Raw genomic sequence first — 23230 nt, forward strand, 5'->3', positions numbered from 1 at the left:
CGTTTGAGCGAAGAAATCGAGTAAAATCGGCCCTATTCGGCTAATGAAAAGTGTTGTTACATCAAGACAATGCACCAGCTCCCACATCCGTTATCTAAATAGCCAAAATTAATCAATTAAACTTTAAATTGCTACCTCGTGCACCTTATTCGCCAGATTTAGTCCCACTCGAACTTTTCTGCTCGCAGATTTGAAAAAATCGCTCGGTGGTCAAAGATTTTTCAATAATGAAGAGGTGATGCGGCAGTTAATGAACCTGACGATACTTGTTATAAAAAGGAGAAAACGATGAAAAATAAATATCATTTTTTCCAAAATTTTGAGTTTATTTTTTGGGCCAGATACTTCTGGATCCGTCCACGTAAGTAGAGCTACTTCTTACAAATCAAAATCAAAATCGGAATCAGACGTAAAACCAATTTGTCACAATAAGAGGCTTTACTGCATTTTCTCAGTTTTCCGGCTTTTTTTCTGGCAGTTTTCATCGAGTTTAGTTCGCAACCACCATCATTAGACGATTTACTGCTTTTATCAATTTTTGAAATTCTTCCTTATGAAAGGAAACACAAAAAATACAGTTCTTTCTTCACAGAACCTCGACGAAACTCTATATTCTTTGAATCCAAGTCAAAAAATAGTTTTTTAACCACTTGTAGTATCTTCAAAGAAGGTACTCGTGGTAGTCTTTCTTTTTTTTTTTTCGACATTCTATTCGAAATTTCGGTTTTCCTCAGAAAATACCTTGCCTGAAAGGAAATTGAACCTTCCATATGGTCAAAAGAACAAACAATCGTCGCACAAGAAGAATTATTTGATGATGTTCTTAGAAGTAGAGGGCGTCCACCTACATGCTGGTTCCATAATATGAAGAGGGTAGTTTCCAATTGGATAACAGTTGCTAGTGGTAAAGGCCTATGTCCAAAAGTAGATGGTACTGAATGTTTGATAACGATAATGATAATGATGATGATGATGATGATGATGACAAATAGTGTAGTCATAAAGTGTCACTTGTGCCACGAATGATTTTCAGACTATTGCGGCAACTCTATAAGTGAAAAGAAATCACTTTATGCACTTGTTGCATACATTATTTTTTCTACAGCACTCTACAGAGATATATGGTCAGGCAGAGATTGGCTATATGGTAAAGGCAAGAAGATTGAGTTGGTAAGGGCGTATAGCCAGTAAAACAGGTGGGTGAAAAGAGCCTTAACAAGTGTAGAAGGTGCAAAAAGATAAAAGAGAGCGTCCACGTAGAAAATTTCTAGATGCACGGTGAAAGCGAACTGGCGCAATGCAGCCCTAAGCGAAACGAGTTGGAGAAAAGAGACTCAAAGTCATGAACCTATAAGGCCTACTGACTACTGATTAATCAAGTCAGTTCATGAGATGTGTTGTCAAAATTAGAGGTGACTTGTTATTTCTTTTTTATAGAGGTGGACGAATGTCACTTCGTGAAATAAAATTAACGTTTTTTCCATTCTAACCATAAACAACCGCCTTAAGCGCTAAAAAAACTGTTGGAATACAAGTTATTTTGTAAATAGAGGGTAGAAAAAAAATTATTCCACCTCCAGATATTGTGTATTATCTGCGTAAACCGTCTATAAACTAGGTAGTTTGAGTTCCATATATTAAATTGGATTTTATAGCTGGAATTTCCGTAGAATTTGTTGATTTCTCTTCTTATAAACTTGAAATGTAATGACATTTTCGGACTCCAATATTGGTCGCCGGAAAATCGAAGATAAACGGAAGCGGCTATTTTCCGGACGATATAAGGTGTCACTGTTTGGTGCGATTCATTTAACGGTCGGTTGATTGGTTTTTATTTTTATTAAGAAACTTCAATAGAAAAAATATATTTAGAACTAACAAAAAAAGTTTTTTCTTCACTTATTGTTTCATAAGAAATAGAAATATTAACAATTTAGTTTACAGAGTGTTCTGAACATAAGCTTCTTTTTCAACAAAAAACGAAGTAATATGAGACGAAATTGGTTAAAATATCGATTGAGGTACCCAAAAACGTCGATTTCGCAATTTATTTTTTATCTGCGGGTATAAGAAGAAATCATCGGGTGCTAAATAAGGACTGTACGGTGGATGACCCATCAATTCGATGTTTTGTCTGCTCAAAAACGTTTTTGTTTGAACTGATGTGTGAGAGCTAATCTTCTGCGATTGGTTTCCCTGATTTTTTCGATGTTTTCTGGCTGGTGTACCAATCCGAAGTGACCGTTCTATGTTGATGTCCCCAACCATACAATCTATTCTTGTTCGGTTATGGGTTCAAATGCATAAATCCATCTGTCGAAACTAGTTGATCTTTTGGTTTAATTCACGTGGAAAGTCATAGGAAATAATCGCGGGAAAATAATCGATGAATGTTTCAAGTATCTGTAAATAGTACGTTCACACCATTATGTGTCAAATGTCAAACTTCTTCATGACAATGTCAGAAACTAATTATACCGGTGTGTATGTTTTATGAACATTAACCTTATTTTTATTGCTTTCGCTCAAGTGATATTGCTTGACGCGATAAACGATCCGATCATTAAATATTTCTTTTATGATTTTCATGTTATTATACGTCAACTTTCAAAGTATTTTGTGTACCGGTGAAATTTTCATATTCACTTGTTTGTCGTACTTTGTTTTGAAGCGTCACAGGCAGAAATCCTCATTAAAATCAAAAACTTTTCAACCGACTGCTGCTTTGTATCGTCTGCTTTATATTCGTTTCCATTTTCTCTTTCTTGACGTGCAATCACGCGTTTAATTTATTTCTCGAGAAAATTAAGTGAAAAAAAAAACGAGTGTATGAATTATATTTACGTCAAAACATTATTTTATGAGATTTAGAGAGTTTGGTAATTTACTGGTTGCTCCTGTGAGACTTGCATATCGTTTCTTGTTACTTAAATACAGGGGTGGTCTCAAAAATAATGCCGGTTTTTATATTAGATCAGGGTGGAAGACTTTAAAAATCATAAAAAGTGAATAAAAATAATAGTATGATGAAACCTATCGAAAATGGAGGTAAATATAATAAAAAATGGAGGGAAAAATAATTTACGAGCGATCTGATGTCGAAAGCGTAAATTTTTGAGGGTTTATTTCGATTTCAGGCAAAATTACAGGATCTAAAACTTTATGTGGGTGATTCCATTATAACTGTGATATTCAATGTCCTGTATTGTTTTTTTGTACTAGTCATTAATTAATAATCAATTAATAAAAATTTTGTGTTAATTGAATAATTCTTAAGATATTTAAACATTATTTTTATACAATATAACTTGCCACTTAAAGAAAACTTATACTACATCACTTGAATGTCAGTACCGTGTCATGTCCATTCCTAGAATTTACCGATAAATTATTAATTTTTTTTGTCGTAACAAATGATTTAAACTAATTACCTTATAAATTCTAATGTTTATGATCAAACTGAGGAAAATTGATGCACTTGTTGTTTAATATCTTAAGTTACCATGTCAGTACCGTGGATAAATGAGTCAGTACCGTGGAACTCAAAATCCGACATTTGTGTCTTGCTCGTGATACTTTGAAGTTGTAGTAAATTCCTCTTAGAGTTTTATTTTTACAGTAAAATAGATGAATAATATGCATAAAAAAGTTAGAAAAGTTAAATTTTAAAATCTTGAAATTTTGAATACAAAAAATCACAGTTAGAACGGAATCACCCATGTACGCTTGCACAAATGATTTGAAAAAAATTTCGCTTTTTTGCCTTTTCTGAGAAAATTTACCATTGTGATGGTAATATATTTCATACCATCATAAACTAGAGATTTAAACGAATAAAAAACTCGTCCACTTTAAAAAAAAATCTGATATTTTGACGGGAAATTTTTCGATTGAAAATTAGAGTGCTTATTTGAAAATAACGTGGAAAAATAAATATTTTAAATCAAATCAATTACAGTGTAAATGGGACATAAAAAGGTAACTTTTCACAAAATTTCGTGTAAAAAAAATGTTTTATATAAATGATAAAAATAAAAACCAAAAACTTTTCATTACCTACAACTTTGCTATTTGACTTGGTTCCAAAAGACTTGATGTGACATTTTTCACCCTTGAAAACTCACACCCTTCCCCTTAGAGACCTCAGATTCCTTCCATTTTTTTTATTCTCCTCTTTGTTGATGGGTTCCATCCTATTATCATTTTTTTTTTGTTATAAAAATTATTGACGTCGGTCTTTATTTAAAAATTCCTTCAAGTCAATTTGAACATATCATAACTAGTCTTTAATTCTTAGATCCTTAAAATACTTTTTTGAAAATATTCTTTTTACTGTAATTTCTTCCGGTTTCAGGCTTTAGACACTAATTTAACATTTTCTGGAATAATCACCGTCAGGATCATCTTCTAATGACTCTCGTCCCCAAAAACAACTTTTTTTGTTTTTAATTGTTTCAAATGATGTACAAAAGTCAACGTAAACAGCCTCCATCCTGTTATTAATTATTATTATTTAGAATCCTTCCTTAGTCTAGTCAACAAGTCCTTTTTGGATCAAAACATTTTCGCTGGTTCGTAAAAATATGGTTGAGGTGTCGATTCGTAATGGCATGTACAAAGTTTTTGAAAAAATTTAAGATACGCTCACAAAAATTACATAAATAAACAATTAACTAAAAAGAGGGGGTTTGGTTTTCTGTTTTTATCTCAAAAATTGTTATTAACAATTTACGTCAGCGACAAATTAAAAAGTTAAATAAATCATTGAAATATTTTTTTTAGTTCGAAGGGGGCGAGGCTTTCAATGAAATTTTCTCCGCTTTCCGAATCTTTTTGCAGATACAGAGTATCTCAAATAGTTTTTGAGATATAAGCAAAACACCAAACCCCCTTTTTTTAGTTAATTGTTTATATCTTTTGCAGTTTTTGCGAAGGCATCTTCGATTTTTGTTGACTGGACTATCTTTAATCAAAAATTTCCGGTCTTTTATCAAAATCGAAGTTTTATTATTTAAAACAGACAACAAAATTTCCCGAAGAACCCCATAGATTGATCTACCAGCTTAAATAATTGTTATTTGTTAATTATCATTATAGTTATAAACATTATCCATGCATTGTGCTCTGATAGGGACCCCCTCCGCAACAATTTTACCTCATCATGATTTTTTTCACTATTTTCACACATCGTAGAACATAAGAAAGAAAATCCAGAAATATATTAAGGTGAGGAGTCCACATCTGACATAATTTTTACGTCACAAAGATGACCATTACTATCATCCAGGTAGAAAATATTGTCTACGCTCTTAAGCCGGTCCTGTCTAGAAGTATTGAAATTCTAAAATTCGGCAAAATCACTCGCGGCGTCTTTGACTTACTTTTTATAAACCACGGAATACATTTGATATTTATTTTTTATACATTTTTATTATAGCAAGTGGTTTATTTACATTGATCCTTTCGACTAATTTCTAGGAAGGTTTATTTATTTGTTTTATATTTTCTAAAACTCTTAGAATTCTTTTGGGTTATATAAAGAGTTTGTGTAGCGCAGTTTAGTCAGTTTACAATAAATAGTCGTAGTAAACGAAACGAAATAATCGAAGAATTTAAATAAATTATTAAAGTTAGTTAAGTGATGAGGGAATTTTTATAAGTTAGTGTAGTGTATAGTAATAAATACGTAAAATATCGCAATATTCAGTGTATGGTTTCAATCACATTAATTTTTCTTTACGTACAAATTTTCCATCCAACAACGTCTTCTTTGTTCAACTTTCTTGTTGGTTATGAATGAAATTCTAATTCAGCTATTACACAAAAAGAAGTACAAAACTGCCGTATAGCTTGCGTGACAAAAATTTTTGCGTAGGAAATATGTATACTTGACATAGACTTAGATATATAGACCTTGCTTTAGAGCTAATGACTCAAGCCAGTGCTGATTTGTTACCAGCAAAATCCAGGTGGAGATATCAACACGAGTATCAACTTTTTATGCAATGGCGAGATCTTAAAAAAGTTTGAACTGTAAGTGATTATATTCTAGTTTATTTTGCCGAAAAATCCAAGAATACGAAATCTTCCACGTTGTGAAATCGGTTTCCAATGCCAAAGAATTGTTTACCTATAAAAAAAAATGCTGAATCTTATTGAAAGAAGTGTAATGTTTTGTAATTCTACATTTAAAATGACTCAAACAAGAGCAAACAAAACAAATAAACAAGCGTGGATATTATATTGTTTTCTTTCAAGTATAAACTATTTCGTTAACCCCTTGGGTACGAAAGAGCACTCCTTCTCAACATGTTATTTCACTACAGATTAATTAACTCGAATATACGATGTCTGTCTCAGAACAGACAATTAATTACCTTTGTAAGAACCGATGTGTTAATTAGTTCGTCTTAATGAAACAATGTATAACAAAAGATGTTTGTATAGTTTTGTTCATTCCAAACAATCCAAAATTCTTTAGATTCTGTGCAAAATTGCTATAAAAGTATTTGATAAAAATCTAGTTTTCTACATTCGAATATTTTTAACAAAAGTAAAAGATTAACAAATTACATCAAGCAAATACGAAACAGTTTCAAGTCCAGTCAAGTTTAAAAGGCTGGATATAGTTTATACCACAGAAGATGCCTTCCAAATAAGTACCGCGTCATCAGCGCCGATTTTATAGGAAAGCGGCCAGCCTGTTTAACATGTTTCTTCAGACGACTTTCTTCATATTAATTCACTTGCAATGACTAGTCATTTTATAACAAATAACGATTATAATATATTCAAAAAAATCAAAATTGCTCCATATTAAACGTTAATTTGAATAATCGGGTTAAATCCTTTACGGACGCAAAAAAAAATTCACGTCGAGCTACCCCGTATCGTAATTTGGAAATTTTTAAAATGCTATTTGAAAAATTGAAGGAATAATCTTCACAACAAAACCGATTACTACACGACATGCTGTTGTAGCTTGGCGGGCGAAACTCAATCGGCGCTGGTGACGTAAGCAAGAGGTTGGCGCGTTTCAATAGGAAGTGAGAACGCAGTAAAAATATTTCACTTTTGGTAATTTATATCAGCGCTATTACAAGTGCTAGAGATGTGCAATAAATTGCAAAATTGCAGTTTCGACGGTGGAAAATTCATGTCCATCCAGCGACTTTTCGATGTCCGACCTAAAATGTGATTAGTGGGAATGATGGGCGTGTAAATGGTTGCCAATTCTATAGGTTCCATTCCAAGATAGGTTTGTAATTTGCATAGGAAAATGTCTAGGCTCTTAAGACCATAAAATGTATTACAAAAGTTAGGTTAGGTTAGGTTAAGAAATTATTTAATTAATCAACTATTGGCGCTTGGAACCAAACATTACGTTCAATAATTACGTTCAATTCTTCTTCTTATTGTCTCCAGTGAAAAAAAAAATGACAAGGAACTAAGGTTAGAAACGGTTTTTCACTCTTTTGGACTAATTAAAAGCAGCCAGCAGAGTATATAATGGTACAAAATGGTGCATGATCATTTTTACATCAGTAACCGTTCCTATGACCGTTCCATCTAATGTTTTTAAAAATTTAAAGATAATATGAGGAAGCTAGCAATAACTAGCATACGACTATGATAAACTTTTATCTTGTATACATTTTCGAAAACAACATTCTTCTTATCTACAACAAATCGCCATAATCGTTAGATTTATCTCTGGTTTACCCCGAGATTATCAGGGATATTATGGTCAGTGTACCTGTTTAATTTGTAGGATAATTCGGATGTGATCCTTTTTGTAATAATGGGAATTTGGGATGACTCGATTCTACCCGACTACTTTACAATAATGTACAAGGATCTTTGGGATAAACTGTGCATTTTCATATTAACCATAGTTATATTAAAATTTGATAATAAAATGAATAAAACATTCGGATAAACCGTAACTAGTATATTGTACAAATAAAAAAAATTACACACGAGGTTTGTACCAAATTTATACATTGATTCTCCAGCTTGTCGAAGAAGACGCTGATCCCTTGAGGAAGCTTGTGGCCTCTGCTCGGATTTTAGCAGTGCTTTTGAAGCGTTTGGCACCTAGTTGTTTCTGTAGCTTGTGAAATACGTGATAATCACCGGGGATTACGTCCTGAATGGTGCATTCTAGTCTACCCAAATTTCCTTATCACTCCCTTTGTTTGACAAGCGACGTGGCGTCGACTTTTGTCGAGAAGAAGCACGCCTTTTTCCGTCAGTCATCTGTCAATGTTTGACAATATCTATATGAGTTTGTTGTTGACCCAAGTTATCTGAGATCAATGAGAAGTATCCGCTTTAGATAGCAAAAGACAACCGCAGTAACCTTTCCAGTCGATTTTGTTTGTTTGAATTCCTCTGGTAAACCACTAATGAAACATACACATGACAATATAGTCCAACAACTTTTCCTTGTTGCCTAACCCTTGACATTGTTGAAAAACCTTGCTAGCGCAGTCCAATCCGTTGCTCCTTGTATAATTCATTGGGAACCCCAGAGATTTTTAACAAGAATTGATGGCTCTGATGTGAAGAAGAAGAAGAAGAAGAAGAAGGTTATAAAAATGAGGGATGTAGCATAGTGGCATTGAAGAAATGAAAAATGGAACAACTAGCAATAACTTTATATTGTATCTAATATTGGGGCTTCGGTTTTCACTCTCTTTTCAACCGCATTTTTAATTATCTCTGATTCTTTTCTAATTTTTTTCTTTCCTTCTTTTTAGGTTAAGCATAGATTCGAAAGTATTTCTGAGTTTTTCTCATCTTCTCTCTCAATCAGAATAACGTCTATGAAGCGGTAGTTCATTTGAACATATTCCGAATATGTTGGTTCAGAATCTGCTCTGAAGGTGCATTCCTCTATGAACGTTCAGTTTGACATCCAAACTAGCTGGGATATTAAACTATATATAATATTCACTTTATATAATAATCAAGATTCATTCTTGATATTTATAGGTTCAAAATCAACTCCTACGGTTTTTTATTACACAAAGTTTAGAGGTTAATTTATGGTAAATATCACAAAAATGGCAAGTAGATCGAACGCGCACACATCGAATTAAAAATACTTACCCGAGAGTATTCAGAACACGTTCAGAATTAGTTGTCTGTGTACCGCGAACACAGAATTTTAAATCTTGAACGTGCTTCAAACTGCGCATGAATCTGTTGACAAAACATGTTCAGGATCTCCACCGCGAACAAAGCTAATATTATGACAGCTGTCAAATTTATATACGTGTAGTTTGGAGGTTAGTGTTAATTGAAAATTATATAGATTCAATACTAGAAACGCCATCTATGAATACTGAAGCATACATAATATTACAACAAATTTTTGAATCGTTATATCTCAGAAACAGTGGATTTTAGAAAAATAAGTATTTGGACATTTTTTACGGATAATTATCTGATCTGCATTTTTTGTCTCAACTAATTTAATGATAAAATTCACCGTTTGGTTGAAAATCGCGAAAAACATCTTTGAAAATATGTGAGAATTTTCGAGATTCCATTTAAGAACAATCCCAGTAATTTTAAGATGGATGCGAATTTTTTTAACTCTTCTTAAACCATAGAAATCCATAGAGAAATAGTTTTATTATTTTAGACAAAATGGGGTCTCTCAATCAAAAGATCTGAATTGAAAATTGATACGAAACATACTTTGATTAACGTCACTCACAAATAAATTTATCGACGTGTTTTTATTATGTTTTAGGACATTTTTATTGATCATAAATAATATGAAAGGCCCGCATGTAATATTCCATTCGATTACAGAAAACGTTCGACATATATTCAAAACGATTTCGTTCGAAATTTTATTGTTTCACATATTTCGAGACTGTATAAAGGTACCTATATGAATTTGATTCGTTTTTAATGACCAGTTTTACGAGTTTTCTGAAAAATAATTTTCCTAGTATGACTTCTCTATGGTATATTTGTATAAAGGTGATAAAAAACAGAAAGCAGAAAGCTGCTGAAGCCAACTGAATGCGAGCAATCAAAATAAGCCGTATTTACTGTATTTTTAAACTTTCGTGTCGTTTTTTGACTATTTTCTTTTAATAATGATCGTAATAAAACTAACCCAACATCTTGAATTTTATATTTTTGTTCTCATAACATAAAACCTCGTTGAAACACAAGGTCATGCACAATAATAACCGAAAAAATTTATATATACGAGGTCTGGCTATTAAATAACGAGACCGGTTACAAAAAATGGGTTTTATTATAAAAATTATTCTACATTTGAATGCTTCCATTGATCGAAGCCGTGCTGGAAGTCTTCTTTGGAGAGGGCCTTTAGGAGCTTTGCTTTACCGCTTCCATCGACTCAAGTCGGGTCCATTTCAAAGCAGATCATCTTCTAACCTTTCAAGGAAATCTGAGCAGACCCATTGACGCAAGAGCTTTTGGTCAGGAGTCTTTATCGGCGTTTACTCAAATTTGCAAGTGAAATGATTTCGTTGAAATCCTTTCTTCCTGTCGAGTTGCTTTCAATGCAGATCTTTCAATTACTCAAAGAAATACAGAAAAAAATTATAGAGATTTGTGAAATGGGAAATGTTTCAAGACGACAGCGGAGCTTATGAATTTTGTGATTATTCCGTTTACAATACATCTATTGCCGAAGAAATTGATAAATATAAGAACGTTTTAACCAGTTTCAGTTTTAGCTGTGTACTCGAAGATGTGAAAATTTACTGAAGACTTTTGAAAATGAAATATCAAAAAGCAGCAGTAGTCAGAAATCATCTTGGTATCAAAACAACCCTGTCTAAACCTTCAGTTCTAGCTTGGGTGTCTTTCAGCACCTCAAGTCTTCTTTGGTGATGGCCTTTAGGAGCTTTGCTATCTTTTGTTTTACCGTTCCCATCGAATTCCTTTCAAAAGCAGATCTTTCTCTAGCCTTTCTAACTTTTCAAGGAAATCTAAGCAGACCCTTTGACGCAAGAGCTTTTGGTCAGGAGACAGATTTTTTCGACTTTTGTCATGTGTAATTCCTCGTGTAAAATTTTTCTAACCGTTTCTTCATCGACGTGTACAGCCTCGGCAATCATCCGGATGCTCATTCGACGATCTGCACGCACAATTTGGTTGATTTTGGTCACTGTCATCTTCAGTAGTCTCTCAGCCCTCACGAAAGCGGTTACACCTTTCAAAAACACGCGCACGAGATAGAGAATTGTCCCCATAGGCCTCTTGCAACATTTTATAGCACTCAGTCGGTGTTTTTTTCAACTTAACGAGAAATTTGAGATCAATACGTTGCTCCTGTTTCAAACCCTACCTCCAGCCCTCTTCGAATGACCATTTAGGCTCAATCCAAGGCAGAAGCAATCATCTCAAGGGATAAATGGTACCTGAGCTCTAAACAGGTACCGCGAGCATTGCCTGCGGGAAACCTTGTGCAATTCCAAGGTACCAAGAAGAGCAAGAACTATGACAAATTCTTCTCTACTCCCGAGAACAAATATAGTGCCCCCCCCCAATCATAAATTTAACGCGATTAACTGTGACAAATAATTTTTTATTAATTTTATTCCTTTGTATCGAAGGAAACGGAGGCTTCCAATTGTATATCAACTAGATGGGCCTTTGGAAATTATTCTAATTCGGATATATTCCTTTTTGAATGACTTTTTTTCGTTTGTTTCTTTTTACCCTATTCTCATTACAAATTCAAATGTATTTGGATGAGGAATAGAAAGCGAGTTAACCCAATTGAATTAATTGAACGTTTAGGGAAAAGAAATTATTTTCCGGCTTTCAAAAATAAAATAATCACTCCTTACAAGATTTTTAGCACTGTTTAGAATCATTAGATAGCGCTTCGTCTTACAATGATAAGATAAGAAATTTTAGCTGGCAAAATCTTATTATTCAAGGGTAAAGTTCTTCATTAATCTATATTTTGTCTTTACTTTGAGATTTCCATCGTAGATGTCGATACATTATTTCTCATTATTGGCAACAAACCATTCTTTATTGACGCAGAACATTTTCTATTAGTACCTATATTGTTAAAATGAGATACAAACAATTCATAGGAGCCCTGGAACTAAAAAACCTTGACATAAACAATAAACAAACTGTACCTGAATCAACTGCAGTGGAAATTATGTAAGGAATCAGACAGGGTTGTGAGCTTGGAGATGGGAATACGGATGGATGATGTATGGAGATGTAGGCCTACAGAAGGATGCTGAAAATATAATGGACAGATCATGTGATCGATTTAGATGTTCTATGAAAGATGGAGAAGGACGTAGAGATCTGATGAATCGAAAAGAAGAAAACTTCAATGTTTTAACCACATCATCAGAGGTCTAAAGTATGAGATCAGCTCATAATTATAGGAAAAAGATTTATTGGAAGTCTTAGCAAAGAAGTTAAAGAAACGTTTGAACGAAAACTTATGAAGTTCGTAATTACCTACATCCTATTATATAGGATGTTTCTCAGTTTCCTGATGATGTTTATCTCAATACAGAAAAGAGCAATTTGACTTTTAGGCGATGCAGAGTTGAGCAGGAACTTGGAGAGCTTAGAGCATTTAATTGGTCGTCAATTTTCATTTTATTTGAAACTTTTATCAAAAGAGACGTAAAACCAAAACGATTTATCAAAAAAAAACATATAAAAAGGTCTATGTAGTAATAAATTGATTAGTTCAATGTATAAATATAGTTCAACATCCAATTTATGTCATTATATTTTCTTTTACAGTCGCTCCTGTAATTAAAGTACCGAATCAATTACTTGGAGCTCCAGTTGCTACAGACGTTCAACTTGAATGTTACGTCGAAGCCTATCCAAACACAGTCAATTATTGGATTAAAAATAGGGGAGAAATGCTACTAAATGGGTAAATATACATTTTGTTATTGAAAAAATCAAATTAAATGTTCAAACTGACCAACAATCGCTTCTTGATAATAACCTAGGCGATTTTGGAATTATCGTACAACATTTTGTATGAATTCGGAGGTTATTCTGTTAATTTCTTCCGTTACCCTAACTTTTAAATTTGGTCTATTGAAATATACTTTAATTTAATAACTTCAAACTTTCTTATTTAACATGCGGTGCTTATAATTCAGAGGGGATGCTATAGGGGGATGATGTTTTCATACTTTAAATTGTCAATTTAAGAATAAAAACCGACCTGGTTCGCGTTATATATATAAAAGTTTATATGCAGACGTTTAGGTCCATTGTAATTTCTCTCCACTTCTTTAGATCCCTTGCTTTTTCTCTCCAGCTCTGGATTTTTTTCTCTCTTTCTCTCTAAGGTCTTCTTCTGTTACTACCCTTCACCATTTTTTTATCTACCTCGTTTCCTCTTACCCTTTGGTATCTTCCATGCAACTTGTTTTAAAAGCCCGTCTTCGTCCATTCGTTCTAAGTGACCTAGACTTTGTAATCTTCTTGTCTTTATAAACGCGCTGATTGGTGCCTCATTGCAAAGTATGGAAATTTCTTGGTTTGATCTTCTAGCTCTGTCTGCTTTCCTCCAAAAATTCTTGGTATTTTTCTCTCCCAGATTTCCAATTTCTGTTTAGTTTTATTCGTCATTATCCAGGTTTCTCCAATTTCTGTTTAGTGATTATCCAGGTTTCACAGGCGTATCTCAGGGTGGGTCTCAAAATTGTCTTATATATTTGAACTTTCGTATATCTGGATAACTCTTTCGATGTTAATATCCTTCTAAGGCTGCTACTTAGGCAAACTCTTAGTTCTGTTATTAGTTGTTTTGTGGTTTCTTCAAGCTTTCTACTGCTACATCATCAGCAGAAACTTATCATTAATGACTTTTGTTAAATATGAAGCCCTTCGTTTTGATACTGGTTCTACTTATTACGTCTTCCAAGGCTAGATCAACTAGTACCATTGATAGGAGGTCGCCTTGGAAAATAATATTTTGGCTTATTCAAATTTATCGACTGAAAAAAGGCTTATGGAAAGCTGTAGAACAAAATGGATAGACAATTGGTTTTTCAAAATATTCTCCATTAAGATCAATACACATTTGTACGCGATTAAACGAATCATTTTTTTCATTCTGATTCTTCAAGTGTGAAATAAGGATTGTATGGTGGATGACCTATCAATTCGATGCCTATTCAAAACCTTTGTTGTTTGAACTGATGTGTGAGAGCTCGCATTGTCTTGGTGGAGAACGATTCGTCTTCTGCTGATTTTTTCGAACACATCTGGCAAATAAGTGTTGGTGTACAGTTATCCAATCGACACAAGATTGTCAAATTATGCGAACAAATCTTTTTGACAGCAAAATTTTCATGGAATATTGAGTGTATGCAATGATGTAGTTGTATTTCTTTTTATCGAAAAGATACTCAAAAAACGTCTAATGACGTTCGGGAAATAATTATTATTAGATATTTCGTCACTTGATCAAAATTTTAGTGTCAATTAAAAAGATCTACTACCCAAAAATAGTGCTTACATTTAAAACTTAATTTATGGATGGAATTGAAAATAAATTTTGTACACACAAAAGCTCACGACATAAAAACGAAAGTTCATTTTCTTCCTTAAGAGGAAAAATAAGGTTAGTGGATTTTTCCACTCTCGCGAGGTTCATAAAAGGTTTCCAAGCTCGTTTTTTACTTATACACACTCATATTATTACTTTCAATGAAATATAAGGGATAGTTTTGTATTGAAGATTACCTTACGTTTTTTTTTTGTTTCATCTGGGTTTTCTTTTAGTATATTTATGTATTTTTTCTATAAAATACGAGGTATATCCACAAAGTTAGTTCCGTTTCGAGTACAGATACTGAAAATAGCCCTGCCCGTGTAGTAGATACGATTTTTCTTCATACCTCGGTCGAAAGTACTTCCGATCGACAAAAATATTTATTGTACAAAAATCTACAACTATTAGACTCATTTTCTATGTAGATCCCGAAATTTTGAAGCCACTTATCATAGCGTCTCATAATTTAAATGAATACTCAAAACTTTTTCTTCCTTCGACTGTTTCATGACTATTATGTGAAAAAATTCGTCAGTACTAGAGGAATTTGGACCGATTTGAAGATGTAGGTTCGTTCGCCATCCCTTCATCGTTGTTGAAAGGAAAACTACAATAGTTGGGTGGTAAATCTGCTAGACCTCCACAAGGAATGAGGTACACTATCAAACGCTTTCTTATAATCCACGAAAGCAGTGTGTATATTCTCTGTGCTTGCCGAAGTATCACAGAGTCCATAATAAGTTGTACTTTGCACCCTTGGTGATCTCTTCTACAACCTCGACGTGCCTATAAATTCTGTTGAGTGGAACCCGCTGCTAAAAACGTTGTGATATCTTCTGGGTCCTGGGTCCATGTGTACGCTCAGGAATTTCTTATTCCAGTTGTTAGTATTTCTTTCAGTGTGAAATCATCAAACTGCAATGAGGATCAATACTCTTCCAACGTCTGTTTCGATGGTATAGGTCGATTGCTGTTTTTATTGGGTGTAACTATAAGTTTCCTTCCTAGAGATCAAAGTTAAATTGTATAAAAATCGTAAGAGCACAATGCAAATTCAGGCATTTGATAAAAAGCTTAGGCATTATACAAAAAAAACTGGCAAAACGTGGTTCCGAGGTCTTTAGAGAGACTTGATCTTTGAAACCAGACGAAGAACCTTAAATTTGATCACTTGAAAACCAAGACTTTATTCATCTAGAGATACCTACTTTGTAGTGCCCGTTTTTCGTGTCTACCACTTTTATTATTAAATTTTGAAGATTGAAAGGACCTCGATCGACCTTTTGGAAACTCCAGAGAAACATACGATCGTATTTCAATAGATTTAATCTTCTTGTTCGATGTCTGTGACATTTTTTACTAAAAACACCTATAACTTGATTGTTTATTGTTTTCGATATTACCACCGCACCCGCCTCGTCGTTGTCTTCGTTTCCTGAATGACCGGGCACTCAAACCAGCTGGATCTTGGAACCACCACTCACCAGATTCTGTAGAGCTTTCTTGCACTCCAGCACTAGTGTAGAGCACACCTTTTCAGCCGTTATGGCTTGTATGGCAGCTCTACTGTCTAAGCGACATCCACCGCAGAAGCCTGTTCCTCCTGGAGCCGTCAGTGTACCCAGGAGGCTCCATTATTTAATACAGCAGACTTGGAGTCACTATTCCATTGCTCCTGCTCGGTGTTGTGCGCCTCCAAACCATTATTATCAACGGTAGCAGACTAATTTATCGGTGGTGATTTCTTCGATGACTGCGTTAACTCGAGCAGCAGTCCAAGGTTTCTTGATTGGATCGTTTTTCTTTCTCTCGCTGTAAAATTGTTGGGATTGTTTGTCGAACGGCACTTTTGCTTCTAAGTGAACCGTTTTGTTTATTACTAGCTCAAAATAATCGCGATTATCACCCATTTTTCACTAACATACACCTAACGAACTTTAAAACAATCGTATTTTTTGAGGTTATGTTATTATTGACGTGCAAATGTGAAATTACTAGACTTTATACTGTATACCTGATGAAAAAATCTATTTATAACTGGTTTGATCTTTCATTTCGTTTAGTATTCCGAACAAGAGGAAATTCGAATTGATACATGGAATTTTTCTTAGTGTCGAAACCGGAAACATCAAAGCGAGAAAATAATTTACATGCATTTTCTATATAGTTCGTTTGGAAAATTTAAATAAAAAGTCTCTGATCTTTTTCGGTAGATATTAAAGTTGGAACTTATCGGTGTATACATTGAATGTGAATGAATCATACGAACTACGAGGTTTATACCAAAAATTTTATTCTACATCAGTTACCTACTTCTTTTTCTGTAGATTACTAATTTAATTTGAATACACGATTTTGACACATCTCGTATATAATCCAGAGTGGTTTAATATGTAGTTTGCATAGAATTAAACGTTAATCCTTTCTGTACGTTCGTTAGTATAGTTATTATTCACCCCGACATAATGTGGTATCGTTTACTCGCGTTATATATAATACTGAGGCTTTAACAACGCATGCCTATTTTAATATTCCGTTTATGATTCAAATTATCATAGATTAACAAATCCACGTTTGTAAACACTAGAAAATACAAGCGTCAGCTGCTACAAATGGAAATCACTCAAAGTCATTTATTGTGAACCTCAATAATATTCGTGTTTCAATTTCAACCAAGAGAATTGCTGAATATGCAGAAATGTTGACAGTACGTATTAATTATTTTTGACGAATGCAGAACCAATCTCGGAGACTTTCAATCAAAACCAGAAAAATGCAGATTCGTGATCTGTTCTACGTCAGTTGTTTTCATATGAATATTTTTGTCGTTGCGGTTCGTTTTTATTACATGCATGATTAAAACTAAAAATTATATGTCTTTTCTGCAATAAATACTCTCGTTTTATTAGAAATAATTTTTAAAAATCTAAAATATCTTGAAATGAATTGGAATATCAACTTTAGTAAGGCAGTACTTAATACACAAATGTATGCTTGGTTGTCTATAATCAATTTTGTTTTCATTATCTATAAGAGTAACTGAGATAGAGAGAAGCCAATAGCAACAAAAAAGTAAAAGTAGGAATTACTATTTCGAAGAAAAAAGAAGACTTATTTTTTGAGGTTATGAAGTTTTTAACAAATTCAATATAATTTTAATTAAATTAGTTTGAATTATAAGTTTTAATGATATAATAATTATCATGAATAGTTTTATTTTAGCAATATGTGTAACCAATATACCTGATGTATTTCTTTATAATAAACATTTGAACCGTACGTTCCTAGTGTTATGATTTTTAAAAACTGAATTATTAATTTTTTGTTCTATTTACAAATTCTTTAGACATTTTAAAAGCAAAATTGATTATTTCATCGCGTGTGGATAGTGTTAGAATCGTGTTTTTAAATCGAAACATTGTGAAAATTCATTAAACTAAACTAAGTCTTTTTCGCAGTTTCCTATATATCATTTCATTTTTCAATTAATTTTGATCTTGATAAAAACGCAAACTAATTTAATTCGTCAGTTTATCTTTTGGATGTGAGCCAACAATGTAATTTTTCTGCTCATAGAGTTATAATTTTTCTAAATAATAAGTTTACTGTGTTTTTTAGATCTAAATATTCGATAAAAGAAGAAAGAAGCGGCTACAAAGTTTTTATGTGGTTAGTGATAAGATCTTTTTCATCTAGCGACAGCGGAACTTACAATTGCGTCTCGACAAACTCTTTAGGAAAAGCAGAAGGAACTTTGAGGTTATATGGTGAGTTAATAAGTATCTAGTAATAGTCAACAAAATTTTTATTCATTTAAGGACATTAGACTCGCACATTTCAATAATATTTTTTTTATCGACAGTAAAAATCGAATGTTCTAAAGCATTTTGGAGATTTTCTATCATATTATCCATATTTCTGTCACCAGACGCCGAACATCTCTTGGCCATTTTATAAAATTTATTTTTATCGCAAAATTTGGGTGTTTCTTCTCTGAATATTTTCGGTTTGACATTAAATTCCTTCATTAAATAACAAGATTTCATAACGGATTCTTGAAGTTTAGTTTCCTCGAAAATATTCTGTTCATCTTTAGATATTTCTGTTGTTTTATCGTCATCTTCGTCGTCTGTAGTAACTATATCATGAAGAGTGTTACAAAAATCGTTAACATCTATAACGTCTTGTTTCAAATTACGATATCTATTTAAATGTTTTTCAGACACTTCTATTACGTCAGTTAAATCGTTTTTTTCAAAGCTTTGATCTGAATTTTGCTTTTTAAATGAATATTTCAAAGGTTTTATACGTTGTTTTTGATGATCACCAGAACAATCTTTTGTTAAAACATTTTCGAATGTCACCCGTTTTGGTTGCTCTTCACGAGGTGATATTGAAGATTTAGAAGAAGTTTTGTCAAGATCTTTGCCTGCTAAGAAATCTTCTATCGGCCTGGAATATTCCGAAGATTGACAGAATGGAGAAACTGTGGTCCGTTCAGATTTTTTGAGCAATAATTCTTCTTGTATTTGATTAAAATATTTTTCTACTGAATCCACAGATGTGACTTGAGGTGTTTTAATTGCATTCCTTTCACTATCAAAAGGTGATGATTCTATATCTTCTTTATTGTTTTCTTTGGTGTATTTTTCAAATTTTTTCGATATATCAGTATTAACAATGTCCTCAAGTTCTGATATGGCTACTTTTAAAGTTTGATCTATTTCTTCTTCTTCAGGTAACGATTTTCGTCGAAACATTTCGACGCTTTTTGAAAATTGAGTAAAAGTATCATTAACGCTTTTGTAGGTAACTTGTGGTTTTTTTAAATATTTTTTTTCCATTTCATGAAGTTTTTTTTGCATTGATTGTAATGCTGTTAAATATTTCTTCTGATGGCAACTTCGATGTCTGCTATATTTAACTTTGTGGGTCATTTGATGTGGTTGTGATTTAATTGTTTGTGTTTGAACTTGTTTGGATACGATCAATTTTTTTATTTGTTCCAATTGTTCATTAGCTACTTCTAATTCTCGATTAGTTATATCAAGAATAGTAGAGGTGGTTTGGTGGATTTCAACTTTAGGATCTTTTCTTAAAGAATGTTCCATTTGTGATAATTTTTTAACTAAACCATGTGCCGTTGTAGATACACCTTGTTCTTTAGTTTCAATTTTTTTTGCTGATTTAGTTTTCAATATTTTAGTAGGTGGTTTTTTCGGTTTTGGTTGGTTTTTCTTCAGGTTGAGTACCGCACTTTCAGATCCAAACCTCGGCATTTCCAATTGTATTGTTTTAATTTCAATTTGAGGTCGAGTTTCTACAATCGATTTACTATTTAGCGGTTTGCTATTTTGTTTGATATTATTGTTAAACAAGGGTCCGTAGATTCGTTGAAATTCCCTGAAATTATCTATACCATCTTTATTAGCTATTTTCAATTGGGTTTTTATCGGATGGATCTTGAAAAAATCACCAAGACTGTATCGTTCTTTGTTCATTTTATATTTCTTTTATTCATAATTGTGACGTTTTTTGGAGTTCCATCTTGACTAATTTGACAGTTTAATTTTGACAAATTTGGATGTTTAAGAGGTAAATAGAATGAACGCGAACATGACGCGCTCTAGACGTTCATAAAAATCAAAGTTAGTTATTCATTGGTTGATGACAACATGTCAATGACAACATAAAGCTGAAAAACACACATTTTTAAAAATCAATTGTGACAAGATAACTTTTGAAGTTTAATAAATGGTTTCAAAAAATGCAAATTTCGTCGTTAAATTACACAAACAACAATTTTCCCATTGCCACACGTGTAACTAATATTTTTTTTTTCAGAAATAAAAGTTGGTCCAGATCACCATCACAATAACGTCATTGTTGGAGGTAAGTTGTGAAAACTTTTATCAACATATAAACAAAACTGTGAAGTTATATGTAACCGCCCATGACCAATAGGAACAACTTCCATAACGCTGTCATATTGACATATTAACCAATCAAACTCGCGAGAATTTGTGTTACCGCGCATGACCAATAGAAACCACGCTCAAAACGTCGCCATATTGACATATTATCCAGTCAAACTCGCGCCAACTCAATAGTATAATAAAATATGAATATTTCACTCAATTTTTACAAATAATATTCTTATTCCAACAAAAAATATCCCATCATCCATTGTTAGTCGATAAAAATGAAAAATTACTGTTAACTATAACATATGATTCGCGCACAATATGGCGGCGTTTTTAAAATGCGCAAGTCAGAACGAAATTTCTCTTACTGAAAGAATACACCTTGTCCTCTATTATATCAAACCGTTTTTGGAACGGAAATTACGTTATGTCAATTCCGGAAAAGTGGATATACTATGGATGTTCTGGGACGGAGTGACGTCACTTGGAGAAAATCACGCGCAGGCGATAGGTGTCTGTGAATTAAATTGTATATTTACGAGGTGTAGCATTTATCACGCCTAACCGCAGACATACGGGGGATACTCAACATATTATACAGGGTGTACCGAAAAAACTATCGATGTCAAAAAGGTATATTGAAGGTAAATTAAAAAAAATTATATACGAGGTGTAGCATTTATTACGCATAATCGCAGACGGTACGTACTTAACCACCCCCTTCTCGAGTTATATAGTGGGGTACAGAGAGGATAGGTACAACTTCCGTATCATGGCGGTGACGGAAGCGGATAGAGTTTGATATATAAGTTGGGTTGTAAGTGAGGACTCAAAATATACAGCCATTCATTGGGAAATTAAAAAAGGAGTGGAGTTATGAAAAAGTCATTCTAAACCTGGAAATGGACAAAAACGTATATCGAAACGAGAACATCGCATAAATGGTATATAGTTTGAAAAGAAATTGCTTGAAATAAATCGGAGAGTTCGAAACGACACCTAGAACGGGTCTTACCCAAACTAACAGAACCTAACCTAAAAAATTGTTATTCAGAACACTTTTTGAAAGAAAAAAAATATAGCAATACATTTTTTTCTGGTTTTATGAATGCTCATCGTACTCGATGTCATAATTTATTACAATTAAATTATCAAATTCCTCTATTTATACACGGTGGCGCAAATACATGTCTGCTATCAACCAAATTTAAAGTTGAGATTTTTAATGCACTAATTTTGTGAAAACAACATATGAAAGATGCGTTTATACATCATAAAAAAGTTTTCCATAAGTTTTGTCAAAGTGTAATGTGTCACAGCAACGCACACGTGATCAGGAAACATTTATTTCCTCTAAGGACTCGGTGTGTCTCCGTGTCGTACTTAAACTGGATGCTCTACAATATGGCGTCATTGATACTAAGGTAATCAATTTTATGCGCCACTCTGTATATTGTACAGACGTACAAACTACTTCTATCTCGTTCTTTTTATTTGGAGCGTCATGCGCAAGTGTGGCGTCTGTAATGGCAACATATTGTAACGAACTTTGTTTACGCATGATCCATTCACGATCATGCGCACTAGACTCGAAATATAAAAGACAGACGTATATGGGTCTGTACCGTAATGGTTAAGTCAATCTCCCTATCCGGGACACGAGATTTTATGTGAATTTGACCATATTTTACGTCATATTTTCTTTTCCACCTGGATTTATTCATCCAATTTCTATGTTGGAATAATTTATAAAATCCTGTGTTTATATATTATATGGCATACTTTACGAGATTTATTCTACGAAATTCTTTTACTTTTATTGTTGTTAAGAAAGTTATATTTATCGAATTTTACGTCTGTTTCCAAAACTTGATAACAACTATTGTAATTTATACCATAGTGTAGAAAACTTTTACGATATGTACACGAGACACGACATAAAAGATATTCGTTGTATATTACCCCAAATTTGAATTTAAAATCACAATTGTGCTTGAACAAAGTTTTTCAACGCAGACATTTTTCGTCAAGTGCCTTGAAAATATCTTTTTATGCAATTTCAAACTTATTTTTACTAATCCGTTCAGTTTCAAATAAGGGGCTATCCATAAATTCGTCACAAGTTTAAGGGGGCGGAAGGAGGTCGACGAAATGTGACATTGTGTCACATTTCAAAATCTATTATAACCTAAATGTTAGAAAACTTTACGAAAACCTCAAAAACATGTACAACTATATCTGTATAAATATAATGTTACAAAAAAGTCCTTAGACCGGCCCTGTAGACCCACTTTTTATAAATGGCGGACGCGCCTCTGATGTTTCCTCTTAGATATTCTTATTATAGCGGGCGGTTTATTCACAGTATTTCTTCTAAATAATAAATATGAGAGTGCATCATGTCGAACAGATGCTGAATCAAATATAAATTGTGTCACTTCATCCAAAATATTAAAATTAGATTTATTCAAAAATGAATCCTAATCTACGAAAATTTGCTGTTTTTGTTACTCATAGATTAAGTATATATCAACATTGTAAGGTAAATCTCAACTCTAAATCCAAAAGAGAAGGGTTAAAATTATTAGATGGAATATTTAGTACATCATAATGAACTTGTCAGGGAAAACAACCACGTAAATGATAAGGGTTAAAACCCACAATTTTACTAATCACTTTTTTAAACAACAGATGCCACTACATAAAATTAGATTTTAATAGTTAATAAAAGGCTTTTATGTTAAGT

General features: G+C 33.0%; 1 protein-coding gene across 2 annotated transcripts in view; it reads left to right on the forward strand.

Annotated features, from left to right (window-relative positions):
* Positions 1-23230, forward strand: part of LOC130895955 (lachesin) — a 275648-nt gene that overhangs the window by 249771 nt on the left and 2647 nt on the right. For both annotated transcript variants that reach the window (XM_057803642.1, XM_057803643.1), the window contains exons 6-8: positions 12784-12922; positions 18179-18327; positions 20405-20452. In XM_057803642.1, the coding sequence (XP_057659625.1) occupies positions 12784-12922; positions 18179-18327; positions 20405-20452 (336 nt within the window). The remainder of the gene's footprint in view (positions 1-12783; positions 12923-18178; positions 18328-20404; positions 20453-23230) is intronic.

The sequence above is a fragment of the Diorhabda carinulata genome, chromosome 6 (genome assembly GCF_026250575.1).
Source record: "Diorhabda carinulata isolate Delta chromosome 6, icDioCari1.1, whole genome shotgun sequence".
Classification (NCBI taxonomy): domain Eukaryota; kingdom Metazoa; phylum Arthropoda; class Insecta; order Coleoptera; family Chrysomelidae; genus Diorhabda; species Diorhabda carinulata.